The sequence below is a fragment of the Vombatus ursinus genome, unplaced genomic scaffold (genome assembly GCF_900497805.2).
Source record: "Vombatus ursinus unplaced genomic scaffold, bare-nosed wombat genome assembly UNPS02014924.1, whole genome shotgun sequence".
In the NCBI taxonomy this organism is placed as follows: Eukaryota; Metazoa; Chordata; class Mammalia; order Diprotodontia; family Vombatidae; genus Vombatus; species Vombatus ursinus.
In genome coordinates this window covers 5,468,426-5,495,598 of record NW_020954702.1, presented here as the reverse complement: position 1 = coordinate 5,495,598, position 27,173 = coordinate 5,468,426, and the positions used below count along the sequence as shown (strand labels likewise).

The 27,173-nt window shown below is 36.8% G+C and overlaps 1 protein-coding gene across 3 annotated transcripts in view; it reads left to right on the top strand.

The window, feature by feature from the left end:
• The window catches only part of RRP1B (ribosomal RNA processing 1B), a 54,291-nt gene that overhangs the window by 10,599 nt on the left and 16,519 nt on the right, over positions 1 to 27,173 (top strand). For 2 of the 3 annotated variants that reach the window (XM_027843646.1, XM_027843648.1), the window contains 11 exons: positions 1,154 to 1,239; positions 1,676 to 1,737; positions 6,062 to 6,191; positions 6,746 to 6,810; positions 7,518 to 7,696; positions 14,206 to 14,300; positions 19,226 to 19,323; positions 19,844 to 19,863; positions 20,827 to 20,955; positions 21,776 to 22,518; positions 26,314 to 26,466. In XM_027843646.1, the coding sequence (XP_027699447.1) occupies positions 1,154 to 1,239; positions 1,676 to 1,737; positions 6,062 to 6,191; positions 6,746 to 6,810; positions 7,518 to 7,696; positions 14,206 to 14,300; positions 19,226 to 19,323; positions 19,844 to 19,863; positions 20,827 to 20,955; positions 21,776 to 22,518; positions 26,314 to 26,466 (1,760 nt within the window). The remainder of the gene's footprint in view (positions 1 to 1,153; positions 1,240 to 1,675; positions 1,738 to 6,061; positions 6,192 to 6,745; positions 6,811 to 7,517; positions 7,697 to 14,205; positions 14,301 to 19,225; positions 19,324 to 19,843; positions 19,864 to 20,826; positions 20,956 to 21,775; positions 22,519 to 26,313; positions 26,467 to 27,173) is intronic. The other variant, XM_027843647.1, reaches the window with a different exon arrangement.

Here is a 27,173-nt window from a genome sequence, read left to right as displayed (position 1 = left end):
ATTATGAGGAGACAGGTTTCTAAGTAACTACATGCATACATTGCAAATATCCATTTAAATGTAGTACTATCTTAACAAATAACTATTCATTGACTAAAAATACTGAAGTACTTTAATAGGCATTTTTATATAGCTGTATGTACATATTCATATATTTGAGAGAACCTCTTTAAATGGCCAGATGGTTGTTTCTCAAGTTCAGAGAACTGTTTAAAGCTAATGAAAACAAATTGAAGTAATAATACATTTTGGAAGATGGTTCTTAGTAATAGAACTGAATTTTAAAAGTGATGAGCACTCCAAGGATATTTCTGAAACGTTTGAACTTTTGCCCTGAGGACATAAAAGACAGCAGAAGTTAGTTTGTTCTATTTTAACAAGTCAGACCTAATGATTCTAATGGCTTTATAACCCAAAGTAGCTTTCTGAACTTGAACTATATTCAGCCAGTAATAAAGGCAAATTTCTGCAGAGAACTACATGCACAGAGAATGATCACTTCACTTTCAAGTGGAAAAAAGCAGCTCTAAGTTGCGTACCAATTGAATTTTGAGAAGATAAGTGCCTAGCACAGTTCCTGGCACATGCTTTGTGCTAAGTAAGTGCTTGTTGATTGATAAAATGATTTGTGCTTTTACCCACTCAACTAATATATGATATGGGGTGAAAATGTATGGGTAGATCTTACAGAGACTTTGAGGATATTCATAAAAATAAGTGAGTTTTAATTAATTGTGGATGCAGATACAAGTTTAAAAGGCCTATGAATATGGATCAAAAAAAAGTTAGATCTTAATTTGGAGGGGGGTAGGCAAGCATATGTTAAGTGTCTAAAATGTGCCAGTGTTAAGCACTTTATGAATATTATCTTAGCCATAGATAAAGAAAAATGTGTTTCTCGAGCACTCTGCTTCTTGAAACATAAACTTCCATGTGTTTCCTATTATTTAATCATGTTTTCTCTTTTTAAAAAAATTGTTGGACCTATTTAGCATATTTTTTATTTCAGGTTGACCAAAAAGAATAATTTATAAGCACTAGTCTAATTGGTACACTATTCTGAATGTGTCCCTACATATTTATATGTTGTTTGTAAGAAAGCATAATGCAGTATTTTGGGAATCAGATGTTCAGGTACTTTTATTCACTCTAGAACACCTATTCATCCAAACGTTTTGGAAAACCATGAATCGAGAATGGAAAGGAATAGATCAGCATCGTCTAAACAAATATTATATGGTAAGAGCTTAGGTTGTTTTTCATTTTGTTTTCTTTTTCAGCTTTGTTGCATAACATTCTGAGACACAAGTTAGTTATTATAACATACAAACTCAAAATCTCTTGTTGGGGAAAATACTCAGAAACTTAATTTAGCCAACAAAGACCATTAGAATGACGAGAACAGAATGTAAAATGAAATAAAGGTATAGAAATAGAAAGGTTCATCTTTAGCCATTACTTGCTTACATATTTGAAAAATCGAGGTTTGGGTCACTCCTGTGCTATTTTAAAAGGAAGGTAGATTTGGGAAATACGACTTTGGTACCTGGTGGCTACATTTGATTACAGTATAAGTTATCAGCATCTGGACTGCAGCAGTTGTGTCAATACCTTTATTTTATTGAACTAATTGGAAATGTCTACTTTCTTGTATAACAAACTTTTTTATCTTTAGCTAATTCGTTTGGTCCTGAGACAGTCCTTTGAAGTACTGAAGAGAAATGGTTGGGATGAAAGGTTAGTAATCCACAAAATTTAGCCACAGCACAGTATTTTTGAACGGAGTAACTAATTAATAAACAGTTGGTGAATGACTCTATTAATATCAAACTTCAAGATCCTGAATTTACTTAAAGCTTTAATCAGCTAGTAAAGTATTTGAATGTCAAACACAGTGCTAAAGGCATTTGATAGTATAAAAGAAGTATATCGCAGTACTTGTCCATATAGGGCTTGAAATCCACTTAGAGGATGAGATGTAAGTGAAAGTTAATTGGGGGCAGCTGGGTGGTGCAGTAGATAGACAACCAGCTCTGGACTCAGGAGGACCTGAGTTCAAATCCAGTCTCAGATGCTTATTAGCTGCGTGACCATGGGCAAGTCACTTAACCCTGATTGCCTCAAAAAAAAAAAAAACCCAACCATATGTATGTATGTATGTATACACACATGAAAGTTAATTACAAAATAGCAGTATATATTAATAGGAAGTTCTAATTTGTGTAGTACATTTTAATAATAGAAGTATTTAATAAGGTTCTGATGGTGCAGTATGGAAAAAAGTACAAAACGAATTAGGGCAAGGGTCAATGTGGTCTGGTAGAGAAGATTTCATATAGCAGATGGGGCTTGAGCTGGCCCTTTTAGGATGGATGTGAAAAACATAAATGTCCCAGGGAAAAGAATGTACAAAGGGGACAGAATAAGCAAAAATACTTAGGGGGTGAGGAAGATGGTGAAAAGAGTCTTTACAATACAGAAAGAGTATTTTAAATTCGGTTTTTTCCTTTGTCTAAATTCTCCACATTTTTAATGCATTTCAGTTATTTTGCTTTTATTGTAGGATCGTAGTTTTAGAGCTAAAATGGATCTCATGTCAAATTTTACAGATAGGAAACTGAAGTTCAAACAAGTTAAACAAGTTAGTCAAATTCACACAAGTAATAGGTAGCAGAACCGGGAGTGTAATCCAGATCCTCTGCCTCCAGAGTCAGCAGTCCTTGGGGTAATATCAATGTCATGAGATAAAATTAGATTTTATTTTTCTTTGTGTTTTGGAGCCCAGATATAATCCATTAGTATTCATGTAGCTCCTGAATTAAGGACGCTTGCATTATGAACTTATATGAGGGCATTTGAATGAAGAACATCTGGATTATGAACAACTCATGAAGGCACAGTTTATTTTCCCAAACCCAAATCTAGCCTTAAGCCAACAAATGCCCTCCCTTTACTCTTGATGCCCTTTGCTGTTGGGGCTCCCATGCCCCTACACAACCTACACACTAGCTACAAGAACTGTTGGTACATCGCACCTATCGGATTGGCCAGGATGAAAAAACAAGCAAATGATAAATGTTGGAGAAGATGTGGGAAAATTGGAACACTAATGCATTGTTGGTGGAGTTGTGAAATGATCCAACCATTTTGAAAAACAATTTGGAACTATGCCCAAAGGGCTATAAAAATGTGCATACCCTTTGACCCAGCAATAGCACTTCTAGGGCTTTATCCCAAAGAGGTCATACAAATGGGAAAAGGCTCTACATGTACAAAAATAGTCATAGCAGCTCTTTTTATGGTGGCAGAGAATTGGAGATTGAGAGGATGCCCATCAATTGGGGAATGGCTGAGCGAGTTGTGATTATGAATGTAATGGAATGCTGTTGTGCTATATAGAAAATGATGGGCAGGCTGACTTCAGAAAAACCTGGAAAGACTTGTGTGGTCTGATGCTGAGTGAAGTGAGCAGAACCAAGAGAATGTTGTACACAATAACAGCCACATTGTGCGATGACTTATATAGATAAATTTAACCCTTCCCAGCAATAGAAGGATCTGAGACATCTCCAAAGGCCTCGTGATGGAGGATGCTATCCACATCCAAAGAATGAACTATGGCATTTGAATGCAGATCAAAACATACTATTTGCTGTTTTTTCTTCTGTTCTTTTCTTTTTCTGGTGGTTCCTCCTATTGGTTCTAATTCTTACTTACAACATCACTAATGTGAAAATAGGAATGTATATGTATAGCCTATATCAGATTGTGTGCCATCTTGGGGGTTAGGCAGGAAAAGGAGAGAAATTTTGAACTCAAGGGCATATGGAATTGATGGTTGATAAATCACAATAAATTAATTAAAAAAAATAAAGAAAGAAAGAACTATTGGTGTAGGGAGTCTTTACAGGAGGCCAGTGCTATGGTGGTTCTGCTGGACTGCTCAGAACATCTACCTGGACCAGCACTTCTATTCCACTTTACAAGACAACCAGTATGCCAGGTTAAGGAACACAGCAAAGAAAAGAGGAGTGGAAAGAAACCTTCAAAGGGAAGCTAAAAGAAAAACCAGAGCAAAGGACCAAAAAAAAGGCCCCAGTACAACAAATAAGTAAATCACAGAATTTCAGAGTTGGAAGAAATGTCTGTAGCCACCTGATGCAACCCATCTCCAAAAAGGGATGCCACTCCCTACATTCCAAACTAAGTCAGTCCAGCCTTTGCTTAAAGACCTCCAATGAGGTGAACTTTGTGGTCACCAGAAGTACCCTATGCACTCTTAAGAGTTCTCTGTTTACAAAAAAAGGTAGTCTGGCATCGTGGAAGTAGCCCTGGTCTAAGACTCAGGAGGCCTGAGTTAACTTCTCAGGTGTTAGCTTGTGACTCTGGAGCTAAGGCAAGTCACTTGGCCTTTCTGTGCTTTGTTTAATAAAATAAATAAATGAGAAAGTGTTATCTAAACCTCAAAGTCTATAAGTGCATGTTAAGTTCAATCTCTCCTCAGACCTTACTCCCGCATCACTCCCATTTATTCAAACTAAATGTACTTGAGGCATCTTAAACTCAACATGTGCAAAAGTGAACTCATCATCATTCTTCCCAAACTCCCCTATTTGAAATTTCCCTACTTGTGTCCAAGGCAACTGCACCATTCTTCTAGTCTCTCAGCTTTGTAACTTTGGCATTATCCTTGACTTTTCACTCGCCCCGTCACCTCACCAGCCCCACATATCTAATCAGTTGCCAAATCTTACCATTTCTATTTCCTCAGCGTCTTTGGCATCTGATCTTTTTACTCAGCTGCGACCTTATTTCAGATCCTCATCACCTCTTACTTGGACTGCTGCAGTGATCTCCCTGCCTTAAGTATCTCACCTCTCTAGGTCGTCCTACATGTTGTTTCCAAAGTGATTTTCCTTAGGGATAGATTTGACCATATGACTCCCCTACCAAACAAACTCCAGTGGCCTTTTGTTGCTTCTAGGATAAAATATGAAGTATGCCATTTAGGCATTAAAACTCTATACTAGGGGCAGCTAGGTGGCACAGTAGATAGAGCATTGGCAACTGGAGTGAGGAGGATGTGAGTTCAAATCCAGCCTCAGACCTACTCACTAGCTGTGTGACCCTGAACAAATTACTTAACCCCGATTACCCCCCCCAAAAAAAAAACAAACCCAAAACTCTGTACAGCAGGTGGGGCCCAAGATGTTAGAGAGAGAAAGGGGAAACACTTAACATAGCTCAACCACCACACCCAGCTTCCTCAACAAAGATCTAGAAAATGCACAAGAATAATTCTAATTGGGAAACCAAGAAGTCACAGTAAGTTTAGGTAGAAAGACACTGGGGAAGGAGTCTATAAAAATATGTAAGCAAAGCCTCAAAGTAAAATTCAATTTGAATACAAGTCCAGGAAGCATTCTTAGAAGGAAGTAAAAATATTTTAAAAACCAAGTAAGAGTTAGAGGAAAGAATGGGAAAAGAGCTAGGGAAGAAAAATATGAAAAGAAAATTAACATCTAGGTAAAGCCTTATCCTACTGGGCCTCAACCAGTCTTTCCAGCCTTATTGGCCATTACTCCTCTTCCCATGCCATGTGGTCCAGCCAAACTTGCCTCTCTGTTCCTCATACATGACAATCCATTTCCTATCTCCATTTCTTTGTACTGGCTGACCTTTGTGCCTGGAATATATTCATTCCTAAATTCCCCTTCCCATAAATTGCATTTCAGTCACCATGTTCTGCATGAAGCCTTTCTTAATTCCTCCAACTACTAGTGTCCTCCGTCCCAAACTACCTTACATTTAAATACTTTGTATATATCTCTGTTTATTAACATATTTAGCATAGTGCCTAATACCTAATAAAGTACTTTAAAAAGTATTTAATAAATAAAAGTACATAATAAAATAGTTGTTAATCGATTGAAATATGAGTTTTTATGGTTGTTACCAAAAAGAAAATAACACTTTGAGCTGTTTGACAATTGTTTTCAACTTTTAACTATAACACATAAAATAGTTGAGAAATAATTAGGTTGTGGTTCTTTTTCACCAGCCGGATCAAGCTTTTTCTGGATGTCTTGATGAAGGAAATTCTGCACCCAGAGAGTAATTCTCCTAATGGAGTGAAATTTCACTTCATTGACATCTACCTAGATGAACTAGCAAAAGTAGGAGCGAAAGAGGTAAGGCCAGCATCTTGTTTGTGGTTTGTATTGCTGGTGAAGCAACTATATTAGCCACCCAGGTAACTGAAATAACCTGGTATGTTTTTAAAGTTACATTACTTTATATTTATTTGATATTGTGATGTTTATATTTATGTGAAACTGTCCTTTAAGAAATGAAATTTTTTCTGGTGTAGAATTAACCAAGTTTCTTATAGTCTCCATTCGTAACATAACATTGATAATCCAGATAGCTGGGTTCAGAAACTTTCTGGCTAGAAGATCAGTGACTTTATAGGTCAGAATTTCTCTAGCTCCTGGCTTTGAATATTGGAGCCATGGCATGGCAGCTAAATGATCAAGGTAGCTTTGAGGACACGTGCATAAAAAAAGTATCTCCTGTTAATATAGAAATAACTTTTTAAAATTCTAAGTCAAACAATGTTGAAATGCTTCAGTCGTTCACTTAAAGTGTTTCCCAAAAAGCTTACTGCCTGCAACATGTTTGAAAAAGAAACAAAAACTATTTTCTTTGTTCTTATTTCTTGTTTCCTCATACTTTTAAATTGTAGCTTGTGGCAGATCAGAATCTCAAGTTTATTGATCCATTCTGCAAGATCGCAGCTAAAACTAAGGAGTAAGTAACTAAGGAGTAAAACTTACGTTTATTGCCTTGTGTATAACTTTTCTTCAAATTCTCCTTATTGGGAAGGGAAGGGGGAGAGAAGAAAAGACCATCATATAGTCAGTCATCTTCCTGTTTTGTTTATAAGAGGTCGTGTATCATGAAGTGGTAAGAGTGCTGGCCTTGGCCTTGCAGTCCCAGCTGTAAACACTTCATAGTCTTGTGACTCTGGCACATCATTTAACCTTTCTGAGTATGTTTCCTCATCTGCAAAATGACAATAATACCTGCACTCCCTCCTTCCCAAGGTTGTTATGCAGGAGGTCCTTATAAACCTTAAAGTGCTATGTTAAGTGTGAGGAGTAGCTGTTAGTTGAAGGGAAGGACAACCAAATCTGAAATATCAATTGGTTAGACACTAAAGTTTTTACTGATAGTTTAGCTGCTAGTTTAAACCTGTTTCTAATCACTCAAGCAATCAGTGCCATTGTCTATTGCCATCTGTTTTCTGTTACATTTTACTGGTCACTTAGTGCTTTTATCACTATGGTTGGTTAATATGTAAGTGAATTTTTCTTTGTAGTTGGTCATTCAAATGCTTGTTGACCAACTGACTAACCTTAAACACAAAGCGAGTCAGAATCAGAAATTTAATCATTTTTGTACAATAGGTCTCATTAATTTTAATCTCATTATTTTCCTTATGCTTCCATCCTCAGCCATACCTTGGTACAAACGATAGCTAGAAGAATCTTTGAAGTCATTGTAGATCAATCCCCCTTTGCCCCTGAAGATTTAATGGAAGAACAGAAAACTAATGGTGACAGCGAGCTGTCTGAGGAGGAAGAATCTGATAATGAGTTGACATCTAAAAAAGCAGTCACTAAAAAGAAACCAGGTAAGGAATGTCTTAAACTTTCACTTGCATATTAAAAGCTAACTTTAGTACTTTAAGGTTTACAAAGCTTTTTACCTACATTAATCATTTAATCTTCAAAATTCTGTGAGGGAGATGCTATTATTATTCCCATTTTACAGATGAGAAAACTGATTCTCAGATTGACTTCCCTAGAACTAATATCAGGCAGGATTTCAAACCCAGATTTTCTTGACTGCAAGCCACCAAGGTGGAAACTCATTAAGTATCAACCTAAACTGCCTTTTATACATTTGCTGGAGACATAATGAATTCTAAGACTGGAAGGTCCTTAACACATTTTCAGTATAAAACACTGATACCAAGGACAGTGCTATACTATATCCATCTAGGCTACAGTGTGCATAGTTATGTTATAACCTGGCCTTACACATATTTCCAACATTTCTTTTTTAATGTTCTTTGGACATCCCTCATTGTTACTGATACTAGATTTTCATTATTCATACCAGCACTTTTAAGTCATATTATTCCTATTTATATGAAAAACTTAGGTGAAGAGCTAAGTGATCTTTATGAAATTTTTTAATAATGGGAACTGCAAGTAATTCAGACTTCATTATCTTTAGATAATCATCCTTTAGTCTTAGGTTCTTAAGTTATTTCCTGAGAGAACATTTAAGTATGGTAGGTGTATGAAATTTGTTTATGTGCCATCTTTTCCAAGTACCATATCCAAGTAGGATGTGAAAGAGATTATATAAACTAAAAGCTGGAAAAATAGTCTTCTTCCAAAAAGTTCTCTTAGGGGTGGGAGAAGGGGGTGTTTATAGTGGTAGCAGGAAGGGACAACCTATGTGGTTGAAAAATTCTGTTTATGTTGACTTCTTGTTAAGAAAGGGATATTGCCAGGTTTAGAGTGAGAAATAATAGAACACTAGTGAAATCTGTGTTCCACGTAAGCCTTACTCTGATGCTTCATTGTGTTCTAGGAGTAAACCCCTGGGTTCTAAAGGCTATGCCAACTGAACACATTCTATCAGACTAGAAAAGCTTTGGGTTATGATCCTAGTGATGCACCCTCTCTGCTATCCAACAGCCAACCTGTCTAACAGTGAAGAACGTCCCCACGTAGGCTGGCTATTAGGTGATAAATTACTTGGGTTTCACAACTTGTGAAACAAAGACAAATACAAAAAGGCTTTCAACCCTGTGTAGCCTCCTTTTTCTGTTAGTGATAGTAGAATAAAGAAAGTATTAGGTGATAAGAATCAAAATTTTTAGACTGTGTATAAACATTACTTTAACCATTGCTAAAATTCTTGTCCAATGATTAAAAGTAACTGAACTATATCAGCCTCAGAGTCTGGAAGATGTAGCCTGAAGTCAAGAAGACCTTAGTTCAAATTTGGTCTCAGACACTTACTACTCTGTGACCCTGGGTAAGTTATTTAATCTGTTTGTCTCAATTTCCTCGTGTGTAAAATGGGGATAATAAATAGCACCTACCTCCCAGATTTGTTGTGAGGATCAAATGATAATTGTAAAGCACTTAGCACAGTGCTTGGCAAATAGTAAGCTCTATGTAAATGTTATCTATTATTGTTGTTATTATTATGTATATATTAAGATCATGTAAGATGGGAGATGTAACCAGAAAGATAATTTTATTCAGTAGTCCTCTAATTATAAACATCATCATTAATTATAAACATCAGTTATAAAACAGGGAGATAGTTGCTCTCCAAGGGTTTCTTTCACTTTCTGGAGAATATTTTACAGAGTCCACAAAGAGGAATTCCCATAGTTATCCTCCAGATGCTGCTTTTTGTGGATGATACTGTGATTATTTAATTAATCCGCAAATACTAATTGGCCTCAATTGAGGTATGTGATCACTCAGAAGAAATCAGCCTGACAGTCCTTGGGGGAAAGGTAAATTTATGAAGAATGCCTGTTCAGATGACTGTGACAGGTAGTTGTATGGGTAGATAATCTGTTGCATTAACCCACTAGTACACATATCTCATGAATAACAAGCATTGTAAATGGACAGCAAGTTTATTTCAGAAATTTCTTTCCTCTTAACTTTCTTCTTAACTCTCTTCAGTCTAGCACCTGACCTAATCATTCAACTAAAACTCTTTACAAAATTACCAGTGATCTCTTAATTGCCATATCTAATGTCCTTTTCTCAATCCTCATCTTTACTGAATTCAGTTCAGCCTTTAACACTTTCTGAGATCGAGATTAATTATTACATTAATTGGAATTCTCTTGTCATTTCACATTGTTTTCTTTTACATTTTGAAAATTACTCTAATAATTCTGTTACCCAGAATTTTGAAATCTTGTGGAGTCATTTTCCTTTATGTTATCATAGTCATTGTTTAAAGTGCTCATCTTTCTCTTCATCAATTCATGCAGGTTTTCCCAGGTTTTTCTGAATCTATCTCTTTCATCATTTCTTACAGCATAATAATCTATTATATTCTTAAACCGTAATTTATCCTTTCTTCAATTGATGGACATGCCTCTTGCTACAATAAAAAGTGCTGTTTTAGATATTTGTATACATATAAATTCTTTTATTTTATCTGTTAGGAGTTATATGTATAATAATGGTATCTTGAGGTCAAACTGTATTAACAACTTAGTGTTTTGTTTTTGTTTTTCTTTTTATGTAGTCATTTTAATTCTCTGTGAATTTTTCTTTCAAATGTTTCCACATATTATTGGATTCCTTTTTCTGACTCATTATGCTACCCTTCTTCATTTTGTGGGTGAGGTTCATCCCATTCACATTCACAATTATTTTCTTCCATCATATACTCTTAATAATTTTTCCCCTCTTTGACCTTTTCTCCCCTCTATCTCTCCCCTCCCCCCAAAAAAGTGGAGAAAGAAAAGAAATAGGATCAACATTAGTAGTTTGTAATTGTAGTCTTATCCCACTTCTCTACCCACACGTTAGTGACATCCCCCAATCACTGGTTCTTAAATTCCCCTCTCTCCATCCCCATCTATTTTCCTGTTGAATTTCTTATATTTCTACACTATATTGTGTGTATGTGTTCAACTGTCTTTTTCCACTTTAAATAAGAGTGAGGTTCATGGGATGGATGCCCACTCCCTTCTCTATGTTTATAAACTTTTATCTTGGATCCAATTATGAGAAATAGTAAATTCTTCCCTATTCTTCCTCATTTTTGTCTTTATGTATTCCTTTCTCTCCTTCCCTTTTATTTCTTCTCTTGAAACCACCTCTAAGCCTTGCATTTGTCTTTCTGTACTCACTGTGAATCTTGAAGAAGTGGGATTCTAAAGGGAGACCTGTCTCTTCTCTCCCTATTAGAATGTAAACTTGTTCATTATTTAACCCACTCAGCTTCCTTGAAAGTACTAGGTTTGTTTTGTCTTCTATGTTTGTGTTTCAAAAATTCTACTTAATTTCCTAATTGATAATTAGTCAAGGGATATGAACAGGCAGTTTTCAGAAGAAGAAATCAAAGTTATCTATAGTCATATAAAAAAAATTCTCTAAGTCACTACTGATTAGAGAAATGCAAATTAAAACTCTTACTTACAACCTCTGACCTATCAGATCAGCTAACATGGCAGAAGAGGAAAATGAAACATATTGGAGGAAATGTGGAAAAATTGGGACACTAATGCACTATTGGTGGAATTATGAAACTGGTCCAGCCATTCTGGAGAGAAATTTGGAACTGTGCCCAAAGGGCTATAAAACTCTGCATACCTAGCAATACCACTGCTAGATCTCTATCTCAAAGAAATCAAGGAAAAAGGAAAAGGACCTCTATGTACAAAAATATTTAAGCAGCTCTTTTTGTGGTGACAAAGAAGTGGAAATTGAAGAAATGCCCATCAGTTGGGGAATGGCTGAACAAGTTGTGGTATATGATCGTGTTGGAATACTGTTGTGTTATGAAAAAGGATGAACAGAATGGTTTCAGAAAAACCTGGGAAGACTTACATGAAGTGATTGCAGAGTGAGGTGAGCAGAACCAGGAGAACATTGTACACAGTAAACAGCAATTTTGTATAATGATCAACTGTGAGTGGCTTGGCTGTTTTGACCAATGCAGTGATCCAAGAAAATTCCAAAGGACTTAAGATGAAAAATGCTGTCTGTCCACCTCCAGAGAAATAACTGATAGAGTCAGAGTGCAGATTGAAGCATAATTTTTTCACTTTATTTTTTCTGCCTTTTTTTTTTTTTGCGCAACATGGATAATATGGAAATATATTTTGCCTTATTTCACATGTATAATTGATACCCCAGTCCCTGCTCTCAAGAAGCTTGTACCATCTAATAGGGGAGACAGCATGCAAACAACATTGTGCATACAAGGCATATATAGTAAAAATGAGAGGTAATTTTAGAGGGAGTGCAAAAGCAGTGAAGGGGTCTCTTGTAGAAGGTAGGATTTGAGCTGAGTCTTGAAGAAAGCCAGGAAGCGCAGGTGGGGAAGGAGTATATTCTGGCATTAGGGACAGCCAACAAAACAGCATGGTGTCAGGAGATGAAGTGTCTTGAGTGAAGAGAAGTAAGAAAGCCAGCATCACTAGATTATAGAGTATGTGGAGGAGAATAAAGTACAAGAAGACTGAAAAGGAAGGAAGGAACAGATTGTAAAGAACTTTATCATTGATTCTAGAGGTAATAGAGAGCCACTAGAGTTTTTTGAAAGAAGGACGTGGTCAGATCTCTGCTTTAGAAAGATCACTTTTTCAGTTTAATGAAAGTAAGGAAAGACCTGAGACAAGGAGTCCAACTAGCAGGCCACTGCAGTAGTTAGGCTATGCATACCTTTTGACCCAGTAATACTGCTACTAGGTCTATACCCTAAAAAGATGTACAAAAATATTTATAGCAGCTTTTTCCATGGTGATAAAAGAAATGGAAACTGAGGAGTGGGGGGTAGGAGGAGTCCATCAGTTAAATTATGGGATGTGAATGTAATGAAGCACTGGAATGGTCACTGGGAATATTTGTTTGGACTAATTGCAAAGTGAAGTAAGCAGAAGCAGGAGAAAAACAGTATTGGAAAATCAAACAGTTTTGAGACTTGGGAACTTTGGTCAATGAAATGACAACCATGGTTCCAGAGAACTCATGATGATACATGTTGTCCACCTCCAGAGATAATGCACTCAGAATGCAAATTGAAACGTGGAGGTTTTTTGGACATAGCTAATCCAGGAATTTCTTTTCTTAATTATGTGTGTTTGCAACAGGTTTTGTTTTTTGTCAGTGAGAGAGAGGGAAAGATGGGAGGAAAGAGAATTCAGGCCCGAAAATTGAATTTAAAAAAAGTTTGAAATGTAATGTAAAAACTTTTTTTTTTTTTAACTAATCTAGATCTAAACCAGGGTGGTGTCTGTGTGAGTGAAGAGAAGGGAGCAAATAGTAGAGATGTTATAAATGTAGAAACAAGACATGGCAACACATTGGATAATGGGGCAGGAGATGATTTAGTAAGTAGCTGAGAATGACAACTAGATTGTAAGCCTGGGTGACTGGGAGGATGGTGGTACCTTAATAGAAATAAAGAAATTAAAAAGAGGGGAGGATTTGGGGGGAAAGATAATGAGGTAATCATCTTCTTGTGCAGCCCTGCACTGGAGTTTTCCAGCTTTTCACTTTGGTTTTATTGATCATTGCTTCATCTCTGAACTTTTAAAATTTTTGCTGGGGAGTTACACTTGGCTATAACCTTAAGACTTCAGATGCACTTTTAGCAGGATGAATGTGGGAGAGAGGAGAAAACCTGACTTTATCTGAAATTCAGAACCATATCCTCTCTACTGCTGCCTGGTATTTACTTCCATGTCTGGGAAACCTCCACACCTAAAACAGCCTTCCTCTCTCCAAGTGCCCTGGCCCCCGTTTTCACTCACCAGAAGTATACCTCTACAAGGCCTATTGGTGAGTGCTTCCTGAAGGCTGCATTTTGTGGAGGGACCAACACTGATTTGTCTTTATTCTCCTCCAGGCCCTGTTCCTAGCTTCCTTTGGACTTCAAAGTCACGTTCCCCCTCATCTGACACCTTCTTGCCTCCCTTTTGCAGGTTATCTCCTGTCATTAGAATGTAAGCGCTTTTTGGGGATAGAGATTGTCTTTCTTTTAGCTTGTATTTATATCCCCAGTACTTAGACACAGTGCTTGTAATTTAGCGCCTAATAAATATTTGTTTTCTTTCTTCCTTTATCTATATGCACTATAGAAATATTTAAAGGAGGGAATTTGTGATAGTGTATTTTCAGCTGCTTATGTAGAAAGTCAGGCTGAATAAAGAAAGGAAGAAATGTATGTGATATCTCTATCTTGCCTGTAGCCATAGTGGCTGAACAATTGGAAAAATTTTAATCTTTGGGAAATTTTAAACAATCATTAAAAGCTATCAATTTTCTGATTGAATTATTAGGTTCCTCTACAAATGGTAATTCTTAGGTACTTGATATTTCAAGCCTTTTGTAAAATATCTCGGATTTGTTTTGCCAGCAGTAGGCAAATATTCAACAAGAAGAGATGGATGGAATGTTGAAGAGGAAAAGGATGATGATGGTATCTCTGAAGACACAAGTCCACTTCTCCAGGTTGGTGGCTTTTTTCATATTACACAGTATATAGATTTACCGTTAAGAAGCTGGAAGTTATTAGCTTACTTGATTTGATTCAGAGCCAGATCCAATTAAGCAATATTCCCTCTCTTAAATTTTTTAATTCCAATTAAAAACTAAATAAATTTAAACTAAATAATTTAAAAACTAAAATAATTTTTAACAGCAAAAAGTTTTTTCATAAAGTATGTAATAAATTATAGACATTACTTTCAAAAGAATCCTGCTTGTCTCTGCTTCCTTCTAAACCTTCTATTCTATACGTTTTAAAAAATGTTTTAGTGGCTTTTTTTTTTCCTTTTGGTATCACTTGCTAACCAATCAGTAGGCAGCTAGGTGGCTCAGTAGATAGAGAACTAGACCTGGCATCAGGAATACCCACGTTCAAATCCAGTGACCCTGGACTAGTCACTTAACTTCTCTCTACCTTAGTTTCCTCATCTCTAAAATGACAGTACCTATACCTTTTTGTGAGGATCAAATGAAAATATTTTTAATATTTAATATTAATATTAAATATTTTAAAAATATTTCTAAAGCCCTTTGCAAACCTTAAAACACTTTATAAATGTTAGCTATATTGTTAGTCACTAAACCACCTCCCCATTAAAAACTTAGAAGGAAAAGTAAATCCCATAACACATAGTAAAAACAAAAAAACAAAACAAGACCATAGCCATGTCCAGAAATATCTATCTCTCAAGACATATAGTTGGCATTAATGAAAATTCTTTAGTGTCTCAAAATTATGATCAGATAAAATAATTTAAAAATCCATGAACATGGAAGTAGAGCATCTGTGGGTCATGGCAAGATGAAGGATTTGACCGTCTCTTTTTGTAGGTGAGGTGAGATACAGTTCCATTCCAGGTTAAATTATTCTTGGTTGTAAGCTTATATCTTTTGCCTTTTGGAATATTGTATTCAAAGTTCTCCTCTAATCATTTGGTAGAAGCTGCCAAGTGCTATGTGATCCTAACTTTGGTTCCTTGACACTTGACCTATTTCATTATAGATACTTGTATTTTTTCTTTGACATGTTGATATGGGAGTTCTGAATTTTAGCACCAGTATTAGGGTACTTTCCATTTGGAGTTCCTTTTACGAAGAAATTCATTGGTATACTCTTTCTGTGTTCACTTTGCCTTCTGGGTCTAACAGATCTGGTTACCTTTCTTTTATGATTTTTTTTTTAATAAGATATCCAGGCCCCTTTTTGGTCATGGCTTTCAGGTAGTGAGATGATTTTTGTTTTGTTATTTTGTTTTTTGTTTTTGCTTCCTCCTCAATCTGTTTTCCAGGTCTTTTTTTGGATAATTAGATAGCTTATATTTTATTCCATTTTTTCCCAGTTGGGGGGGGGTTCCTAATATTTCTTAGTGTTTCATGGATTCATTGATTTCCGTATGGTTTATTCTGCTTTTCAGAGAGTCCCATTTCTTGGGTAAGGTTCACACATTTTCTTTTCTAACCTGTTTATTCTTCTTCCAGTTCTTCCCAGTTATTTTATTTTTTAATCTCTTGCTTCATTTCTTCTAGGCATTCATGTGGTCCTTACAGAAAATCCATTTTTTCCTTTGAATTTCTTCTTGCACTTGTTACAAAGTTACTCTTTCCTTTAGGGGGATTTTTTAGATTTGCAATCATTGTTCATTTTCCTGGTTGGAAGTTTTCTTTGGTTTATGCATCTTTCTAGTCTTATTTCCTGAATTGGGACTTGCAAAGTCCAGGCTCCCCCTTCTTCTGCCCTTTTGTGTTGGGTGGTCAGCCCTTCTTGGTCTATTTCAGGTAACTCGATGGCACAGTGAATAGCGCACTAGACCTCAGGAAGACATGAGTTCAGATATGTCCTCAGACACTTAATAGTTGGCACCCTCAGCAGGTCACTTAACTCCTACTTCAATTTCCCCTCCGTAAAATGGAGAGCACTTACTAGCTCCCAGGATTGTTCTGAGGATCCAGTGAGATAATATTTATAAAGTGCTTTGCAAACCTAAAAGTGCTATGTAAATGCTCGCTATTAACATTCCTGCTTTGAATTATGACTCTTGTAGTTTCAACATGCTAAAACTTAAGGGTCCTCTTAGATAAGGGTTAGGGCATCTAGGTGGTGCAGTAGATAGAGCTCTGGACCTGAAGTCAGGAAGAAGCATCTTCCTGAGTTCAAATTTGGCCTCAGACATTTACTAGCTCTGTGACTTTGGGCAAGTCACTTAACCCTGTTTGTCTCATTTACCTCATCTGTAAAAGGAGCTGAACAATGAAATGGCAAACCACTCTAGTATCTTTGCCAAGAAAGCCCCAAATTGGTTTGCAGAGAGTTAGATGTGACTGAAATGACTGAACAAAAATTGATAGGGGCTCTTAACCATTTCTGGGTCATGAGGCAGCTAAGTGGTACTACAGATAGAGTACTGGACCTGGAGTTAGGAAGATACAAGTTCAAATGCGGGTTCAGAAACTTTATAGCTGTATGGCCATGGGCAAGTTACTTTACCCTCTGTCTGCCTCAGTGTTCTCATCTCTAATATAAGGATAATAATAATAATAATGCATACCTTCCAGCTTGGTTGTAGGGACAAAAAAGAAATAATATTTATAAAGACATTTATAAAGAGTCTAAAGTGAAATATAAATGCTGTCATCATTATTGTTATCATGCACAGTCTTTAAAGCCTAATATACCCTTTCTCAGAATAACTGTTTTAAATGCATAACATAAAATTCATAAGATTGCAACAAAAACCAGCTATCAGTTACCAAATTATCAATTATCAAAACACTTATCAAATTATCAATTATAAAAATATTTTCAGAAAGACTTTCATGGATTCCAGGATAAGAACCAGAGTTCTTTGGCACCTCAGGATGGAGTGTTAGAACCTCAGAATCTCTGGGCTCCTGGACTGTCGAGTCTGAGCACTGCTCCATTCATTCTGCTGTTCCCTACTGTTCCATGGTTTCTGCTGTAGGTTTCCAACTGTCATAGGGCTCTGGATTCAGAGCCTTTCAGGATCCAAGTGTCTCTAATCTGACATCTCTGCTCCCATTGGAGACTGCTGGCTAATTTGCCTATGCCGTTGGCACCTTTTTCTTGCCATTGGACTTTTTGTCAAGTTCTGAGTGGAAGAAATCTCTCAGTGTAGTTTTTAATCGTATTTTATTTTAATCATTATTCAGTCTGCTACAAATTTTATGTTTTTGCTGCAATAGATGTATTAGATCTGGGATGTATTATTATGTATTATATATTGGATGGATTAGATGTATTAGAGCCTGTGTTCAGGAAGTCTTTTTTTTTTTTTTTTTTTCATTTTAAACTTAAATGCAAAACGAGAGGGAAGAAAACGGTTCCATGTACACAGCAGAACATAAATGAGAGGATTCAATATAAAACTATAGATTTCAATTTCAGACTGTTTACTCTTTTTGGAAAAACTACATAATAAATACTACACATTGTTTTCAAAGCTACCCAGCTTTTCTGTGGATCCTTTTAAATTTTCTTTTGTTCTTCTCTGTGTGGAGGGGGGGGGGGGGGCGGCGCCCAGTCTCTCTCTCTCTCTCTCTCTCTCTACCCCGCCCTAGAGAAGGCTACAGTAGTTAAATGCAAATAACTTGTTTAGCCATTCCCCAATTGAAGGGCATTTGTCATTTTAACCAATCTGATAGGTGTAAGATATCTCATAGTTGTTTAAGCATTTCTCTCATCAATAATGATTTATAGCATTTTTTAACATGACTGTAGTTTTGATTTCTTTGTTGACAAACTGCTGTTCTCCTTTGACCATTTATCAATTGGGGAATGATTTGTATTCTTATAAATTTGACAAAGTTCTTTATATATTTGAGAAATTAAATCTTTGTCTGGCAGATTGTCTATGAAGCTTTTCCTGCCAATTTTCTGTTTTCTTTCTAATCTTGGTACATTGATTTTATTAGTACAAGAACTTTTTAATTTAATATAATCAAAATTATCCATTTTACACATCACAATGCTTTCTATCTCTTGTTTATTCATAAATTGTTCTCCTATCCATGAGTCAGATAGGTAATATGTTCCATGTTCTCCTAATTTTCTTGTGGTATCTCCCTTTGTATCTAGGTAAAGTATCCGTTTTGACTTTATCTTGGTGCATGGTTTAAAATATTGATTTATGCCCAATATCTAGGCAGTCATCTTGACCAGAAGTCTGTTTTCCTTTTTTAATTTCCCTATGACATTCATTTGTGAAAAGAGTTCATTTAATGATGCCATGAAATTGAAAAAAAAAAATGAAACTAGACTTGCTTAATTATGTTCTATTAAACATTACTGAGTATTCAGTTTCAAAAGCTTTAATAACTTAATTAAACCATTATAATCAAGTTTCAGATATTACTAAATTAAAATTCTACATTTGTGGATTCCAAGGAAAAAGAAAAGGCAAGTTTCCCCCAATACTTAGTTTACATTAAAACCCTGCCAGTTCCTTTCTAAAAGTTTTGCTATTTCAGATTAAGCAAGGCAAGTATTAAATTTCAGAGCTGGAAGTAATCCGGGAGATTAACTAATCCAACTTCCATATTTTACAAATATGTTAACTTACCTGCATCCATATTAATCCCCTCAGAAATTTGTGAGCATTTTAAGGACAGCAACTATTTTTCTTCAGTTTTTGTATCCCCTGTTCTTCATTTGCTTAATAAATGTTTATTGAATTGGGTGATGATACTGAGGCCCAGAGAAATTAAATAACTATAATTACTGGCTGTTAAAAGGAAGAGCTGAGATTGAAACCTAAGGCTTCTGAGTCTTTCTTTCATTCTCATTTTTATTCATCTAAAGGCCTTCCCAATGCTATATTTAAGTTCAGAGGTAGGATTTTTCTATTTTTATGGTTAATTTTCCTTTTAAATAGTTTGACTACAAAGCTGTTGCTGACCGACTCCTAGAAGTGACCAGCAGAAAAAACATACCACCCTTCAACAGGAGACGTCTCTCTAAACTAGTCAAAAAGTAAGTCCTCTTTAACTGTAATTGGAAAACTTGGTGTTGATATTTCTTTAACTCCCAGGACCCCCTGGCTTAATTAACACAGTGCAGAATTACTGTCAGTTCTTTTGTATGCTGTGAATTTCAGCAATATAATTATGGCTCTCAAATAAAGTTCTTAAGTCCCTGGTTATGCTGTTTACAACCAACAGATGAAAAAATAATCCGGAATTCTTTAGTAGATTTATTTTTTGAGTGACTAGCTTGTTTCAGAAGGTCTTTGGAGCACCACTGTTTATACCCTTTTATGATAAAGATGAGAAGATTGGTGCCAGAGAAAAAAAGTTGGTTTGTTTTTCCAACTCTTCTTCCCATCTCCTTTCAGACCCTACCCACTGCTTTTAAAAAAAAAAAAATTAGGGGAAATTGGAATTTGGCAATTGTGGAAATAACCGTGTTGCTAAAATGGAATCTTGATTTTGTTTTGTTTTGTTTTTTACCTATGACACTGGACTCATCTTAAATTTTTTTTTCTCTTCTTCAGGTTTCAAGATTTATCTGAAGGTAAGACTTGAACTAAACTTGCACAGTATTCTATAAGTAATCAGTTTCTTTTTAAAAAACTGAATTATTACTTCTAGTTGTAATGTGGCTATTTCAACATGGCCTAATAACTTTTCATAAGCCTTATACCATAATAATGTCTAGCATTTTACCACCATCAGGAATCAGTTTACATGTTTCAGGAAGAGAGACCTGATTTTTAAGAAATACCATAGAATATTTAGAGTCTACTTTTTTGGGGCTCTGATTAAGAACAAAGTCAGTTTTTATTAGTTTAGGATGGTTTAGGTTTGGTTCTGTCTTTAGGGGAAAAGGATTACCTTTCAAAGTTTCTTCCAGAGATTTGTAAATTATTCATTGTTCCGTTGGAAAGAGTGGATGAGGAAGGGGAAAAAAGCTTATGATCTCAAAAATTCAAGGAATAGGGGCAGCTCGGTGGTGCAGTGGATAGAGTGCCGGCCCTGGAGTCGGAGGACCTGAGTTCAAATCCAGCCTCAGACCAGACACTTGACACTAGCTGTGTGACCCTGGGCAAGTCACTTAACCCCAATTGCCTAAAAGAAACCAAAAAAAAATTTCAAGGAATAAAGCGGCTGCATCATTAAAACCATCATGTTTGCTGTATGCGAGTCCAAAAATTATACCATGTCTGGAAAAAGGTTTGACAAGTATAAAGACTAATGTTACCTGTTCAGTCTCAAGTGTGGTCCCTCTGGATTTTAGGACTGAGCTGTATGATTGTTTACTGCAGGAATAAAGTTTTCTTAAGATTATTAATCCTCACTGGTTCACAAGTCCATGAAATTGTTTTCCTCCTGATATGTTGCTTTGTAAATGAGGGGAATGCTGGCTCTCAGGAGAAAAGTAGGGTGGAATGCAATGTCTTGAGAGTCATGAATTAACGTTAGCGCTCTGTGCTTAGGGAAATAGCATTATTGATGTATGTGACTTTGTCTCTGGCAGGCATTTTCCCTCAAATCAATCTCCCTGAAGACATTTCTACAGATGAAGATGACCACACCCTTAGTCGAGGAAGGCGTAAGAAAAAAAGAAATAAACTTAAAGAGAAAGCCAAGTTAGAAAAAGAAAAAGGTAAGCTGTAAAACTTAAAAACCAAAATGAAGTGCACAAGGTAGGAAAGTGATCCTAGGATTTTTAAAGTTGGAAGAGAAATTAGAAATCATCTGTCTAACCTCATTCTACAGATCAGAAATCTGAGACCCACAGAGATGAGATGACTTGCCCACAGTCAGAAAGATAAATGCCAGAACAGAGTTTTAAACAAGGTCTTCTGACCCCAAATCTAGTGCCATTTTCATTGTACCACACCCAGATCCATCATGCCCATTTGTATTTGATTAACTGTTATTTATCATAGTAAAGATAAAATTTTTTAGTTACAAGATGGTGGGAAAAACAAGGAAATCATTTCTAAAGTTTTACTCCAGGTGTTGGTGGAAGCTGCTCATATTTTTTATTTATTCATTTCCAGAAAAAAAGAAGATAGTACTAGATAGATTTCATATATATGGGGGGGGGCATAGAATTTACCGGTTTTATTATTTCAAGAAAATTCATCGGAGATTAAAATCACCCAGAGAAAACTTATTTGTGAAAATAGTTGCATCTTTATTATAGTTTTCTAAAGAAAGATGATCATTAGCTATTCCTGAGGCAAACTAGAAAAAGACATTTCCAGTTTTCATTTGTGGTATGAATACCAGCACAAATGCTTCTCTGAGTTTCTTTCACAAGACGAATGCCAACCACACAGAATTACAGTGTAGTATCAAGAGAGAAAAAAAAACAACTTCCTTGCTAATAAGACTTCTGTGTCTCCCTCAGAATCTGTGCTATCTGGAGTCTCATCTGTTTACTGATACTCTTCTTTATTGATTTGATTTGATTGCAGGGCAGTGCAAGCCAAAGAAATTCAATGCAGCTGAAGAAGAAAGTGAATGTAGCCTTCAAAAGAGAAAACGAAGAAAGAAAAAGAAGAATAATTCCCACCCTGAAAACTCAGGCTCAGGTGATGCCTTCATTGCCCCTGAACCAAACGGGAACAGTGAACCAGAGTCATGTAAGAAAAAAGATCCCAAAAAAGGTACCCCTGAAAATGAAACAGTTGCACCATCCTTTGGTGTAGCTGAGGAAAGTGGCATGGAGCATCCCCCATCTACCAACACACAAAACAAAAGAAAAAGGCCAAGAAAGAAGAGTTTAAGGGTCCTAGAAGAACTTCCAGAGATGGGGATGCCACCTGTTGATTCTGCTGTTCAAAATGGCCCTGGTAGTACTGCTGTCCAGGAGCCTGTCACCAGCAGTATCCCAGCAGGTGGGGTCAAAATAGTGAAAAAGAAGCGGAAACTTGGGGCTCTGACAGTCAGTAGCAATGGCTTATCCCCATTGGTGGCAATTCGGTCAGAGAGAGAAAGTTTGCTAGAACGTCCAGCTGGAGAAGGGGATTGCCCACCCCTCCTGACCCAGAGTGTCAGGCTAAAGAAAAAAAAGGGTAAGCTGGATACCCTTGAGCCCATTGGCCTGCCCAATCAGAAAGTTGCATTTCTGAAAAAGAGGAAGAAAATAAAGGAGGTATTAAACTTGGTGGAAACGAATGGAGCTTTGGAGGCTGAACTGAAGAAAATCCAGTCTGTGGTAAGAAAAACATGTTCTTGGGGGTAGAGTTTGATTCCTACAGGATCCCAGTTAACTCTCCAGAGTGGCTTCCTTGCTTTCTCTGGAGTATTTGCTATTATGGCATGGTTCTTAGATGCCATAGACCTCTGGGGTGAAGTAGTAATTGGACCAAGCTAATAGTTTACAGATCAGTCTTAGTAATAACCGCATATGAAAATATAATAACAGCTCCATGGACTATAAAATGATACAAATGTGTAGCTACACTAAAAACTGTTAACTCATTAACTTTTTGTCATTAACTCAGCCAATCATGAGTCTTTTCTGCACATGGGAAGAAAAAAAAACATGTTGATGGGTGGGTGGCTTTATTGCCTTCTTTTTTTTTTAATGGTCCTAGCATTCTATATACAGATATCAGGTGTAAACTAAAAACAAGGCCTCAATCTTGTTCTTGTTTTTTTTTTTGTTTTTGTTTTTGTTTTTTGGGGGTTTTTTGGGGTTTTTTTTGCTTAGGCAGTTGGGGTTAGGTGACTTGCCCAGAGTCACACAGCTAGTAAGTATCAAGTGTTTGGTCTGAGGCCGGATTTGAACTCAGGTCCTCCTGACTTCACGGCTGGTGCTCTATCCACTGCGCCACCTAACTGCCCCCTCAATCTTGTTCTTTAAATAATATTGCCTTGTTTTAAATATTGTAATTTGTGGCATTCACTTGGCATTTTTACACGATATACCAACACATTTTTTAGCACACAATTTCAAGGTGGTTGTGCTTTTTCAGCCTCTGTGAGGATATGAAATATCTGGTTTAGCATCAGACTGAAATCTCGTTACATGCAAAATATGGTGAATTGGCTACTGTAATTCACTGAAATGACTGGATTGTCATTGAGAGGGATTGGATTGTTTTATGTTCAATAAATGAAATGTTTATTTCGTTTTATTATTATAAGCCTGTGGTCAACTTAGAACTATCTCCTATACTTTTCAGTTACATCATAATTTTTTTGTATACCACTATTAGAATATAAACTACTTAAGAATCTACTTTTGGAATCCCTGATACCTGGCACAGTACCATCCATGCCTTTAGCAAATGTTGATTGAATTGATTTGAAACCCTCAGATTAAAATCCCAAGAATGGCTTATTTGTCACCTTCCTACTCTGACTTCTACACAGAATGATAAAATTTTCAACCACAGCAGCTCTCAAAGATCTACCAAGTCAGAGAAGTTGGAATTACCTCCTTGGAGAGAATACCCTCAGCAATGCAATCACAAGTTATTGATGTATATGTATGTAGATACCTCACATGTCTGTGAGAGAGTTAACTTTGCATGGCAGGTGGAACACTAGCTTTGTAATCAGGCTTTTCACCCTTCAGGGCCCCAGAGAAGGGGTTGATCTGCGTTGTCTGGGAACATTCCTCACTGAAGAAATCTGCTTTCTTCCCTCTCCATTCCATCCTCCACAAAGCTGCCAAAGTGATTTTTTTTTCTTTTTTTTAATTAATTTATTTTGATTTATCAACAATCACTTCCATAAACTTTTAAGTTTTAAATTTTCTCCCCCCCCAAGAAGGTGCACAATCTGATATAGGCTATACATATACATTCCTATTAAACATATTTTCACATTAGTCATGTTGTAAGGAAGCATTAGAACCAATAGGAGGAACCACAAGAAAGAGGAAACAAAACAAAACAGAAGAAAAAATAGCAAATAGTATGCTTCGATCTGCATTCAAACTCCATAATTCTTTCTTTGGATGTGGATAGCATTTTCCATCATGAGACCTTTGAAGATGTCTTAGATCCTTGCATTGCTGAGAGGGCTAAGTCTGTCAATGTTAGTCATCGAACAACGTGGCTGTTACTGTGTACAGGGTTCTCCTGGTTCAGCTCACTTCACTCAGCATCAATCCATACAAGTCTTTCCAGGTTTTTCTGAAGTCTGCCTGCTCATCATTTCTTGTAGCACAATAATATTCTATTACATTCATATACCACAACTTGTTCAGCCATTCCCCAATTGATGGACATCCCCTCAATTTCCACTTCAGAGTGATTTTCTTAAGCATAGAGGTGATGTACTCCTTATTCAGTAAGCTCCAGTGGCTTCCTGTTGCCTCTAGGATAAAATAACAACTCTTCTGTTTTTCTTTTAAATCCCTTTACAACCTGGTCTCAAGCTATCTTTTCAGATACTGCTCTTGCCTCCCAGCCTCTGTGTCCAGACAAACTGGCCTTTCCTCTGTTCCTCACAAAAGACACTCCATCTCCCATATCAGTGACTTTGCCCTGGTCATATTCTCTCCCTCCTCCTCCCTTCCCTCTCCACATGCCCCCTACCCTGCCTGGAATGGGGCACACTGTATTTGTTTGGTTTTGTTTGGTTTTGTTTTTAGGCAGTTGGGGTTAAGTGACTTGCCCAGTGTCACACAGCTAGTAAGTGTCAGGTGTTTGGTCTGAGGTCAGATTTGAACTCAGGTCCTCCTGACTTCAGGACTGGTACCCTATCCACTGTACCACCTAGCTGCCCCTACACACTGTATTTGTATCTCCAGCACCTAGCACAGTACCTAGAACATAGTAGGTACTTAATAAATAGTTGTTAATTGATTGATGAAATCATAGATCTAGTCAAAAAAACGCACACACATGTAAAAATCCCTCACAAGACAACCTGTAAATTTCTCCATGCAGAGTGACAATGCACCAAATCTCTGAGGCATATAGAGGTTATGTAATGTGCTCAATGTCACTTAACTGTTAAATGTTAGAGGCAAGATTTGAACCCAGGTTAAATCAGTCCTTCCTTTTCCCTTTCCCTCTCTATCTCTCCCCTTATTTTCTCCTTCCCCTTGCCCTTAGCTACTCTTAACACCACCACCATTTCTATTTCTCCCTCCTCCCTCCCACCAGTCAGTGTTAGAACCAAGAAAGAAGGAGAACCAGGGTGCTGCCTTACCCTGAGAAGGCAAAGAGAGGCAAGTTTTGAAAAGCGCAGAGGTGTAATAGTAGCTAATACTGCAGGTCAAATAGAACGAGTAACTGAGGAAAGGTCATTGGATTTAGCCCTTAGCTTAGAGTCCTTTCAATAGAGTTGTGAGGAGAGCCTAATCTAGACCAGGGCTTCTTAAACTGTTTCCACTCTCGACCCCTTCAGTGCTTCTTAAACTGTGGGTTGCAACCCCATATGGAGTCTCAACCCATTTTCTAGACCATAAAGAGTTAAGGACTAGGAGCAATAAGCACAGACAACATCTTCAAGAAGTTTGGTCACTACTGGTGGGAGAAAGGACTGCCAGGGTCTAGGAGGTGAGGGGGTATATGTTTGTAGGTAAAGGGAAGGGCACGCTTTTCTCAGGTATATGTGTTGGTGGTATTGGGTTGTATCTAAAGAGTGGTAACCCCTGTGTCCTCTCAGCATTAGATCTGCTGGAACTACTCACCAAAAACTCCCTAAAGGAATTCCTCCTTCTTATCAGTAATATCTTAATACTTCTTCACTATCCAGTCAACATGACCTCAGCTCTGTGGGTGAATGGAATGCCAGAAGAGTACACAATCTTTGCATATGAAATTTGGGTTCTAGTAAAGCAATGAATCTTTTTTTTTTTTTTAAATGTGAAAAGGGAGACAAAAGTGTTAATACAGCCCAGCTGGAACAGTTAGGGCTGTCCCTCTGTTCAGCTAGATGTCTATACTGGGATCCTGATTTGTCACTTTCTACCTGACAGATACATAGATTTGACTGAACTCCTTTGTCAGGTCATGATTTGGTTTTTTTTCTTTCTCTTTCCTGGTAGGGAAGCAGCACAACTTTCAGCCCACTGAAGAAAAAGAAGCTAAAGACTGAAAATGACTTTGTGAAATTTGAAAATACAGCCTTACCTAAGCCCTTGTTCTTTAGAAAATCCAAAAGCAGCGTTAATATCTCTTCCCCCAGCCCCACCATTCAGGTATAGTAGAATTTCTTTCATTTAAATACATGTTTTATGTATATTTAAGGATATATGTATTTCCTGCCTTTATTCCAAGCTATGCCTTAAAGTGTTTCCCATAGCTACCCTTGCCATATCCATATGTAGTTGAAAAGCAGTTTCATATCCATAGCTGGTAATGGATGCTTTGCTAATGACCAATAGGAAGTCTGCCACATTAAGTCCAGACATTTTTATTTTGCTTTGCCAAAACTAATCTATCTCACACCAAAACTCTTGGGATTAAGTTTAATCTAGGCCTTTCTTGGGGATAGAATGGGTTGCTTGTCTACAGTAACTCGAGTTATTCCAAGTACTAGGGATATCAGTGGGATGAAGTTGGTTCTGGACCATAAAAAATTTAAAAATTCAAGTTACTCTTTGAATGTCTTGAGGATGGTCTTCAGGCAACCAGTCTGAAACAAGTTTGATAAATTATGATCCATACTCATGCAAGTGTAAGGGTAAAGATGAAGCAAATCAACCCAGGGTCAGTGGGCTAATGCTAGTGAAGACAGAAACATCCTACTAGGAAATCAGTACAATTCTAACCTAAGCACAAGAGATTTAATTTGGCTAGAATTATGGCAGCTTGGGGAATTCAGGGAGTTCAATAACTTTTTTTTTCCGCCACTTGTGGACACTTCTATTGAGTAATGCTGTACTCCAATAACACTTCTTATATA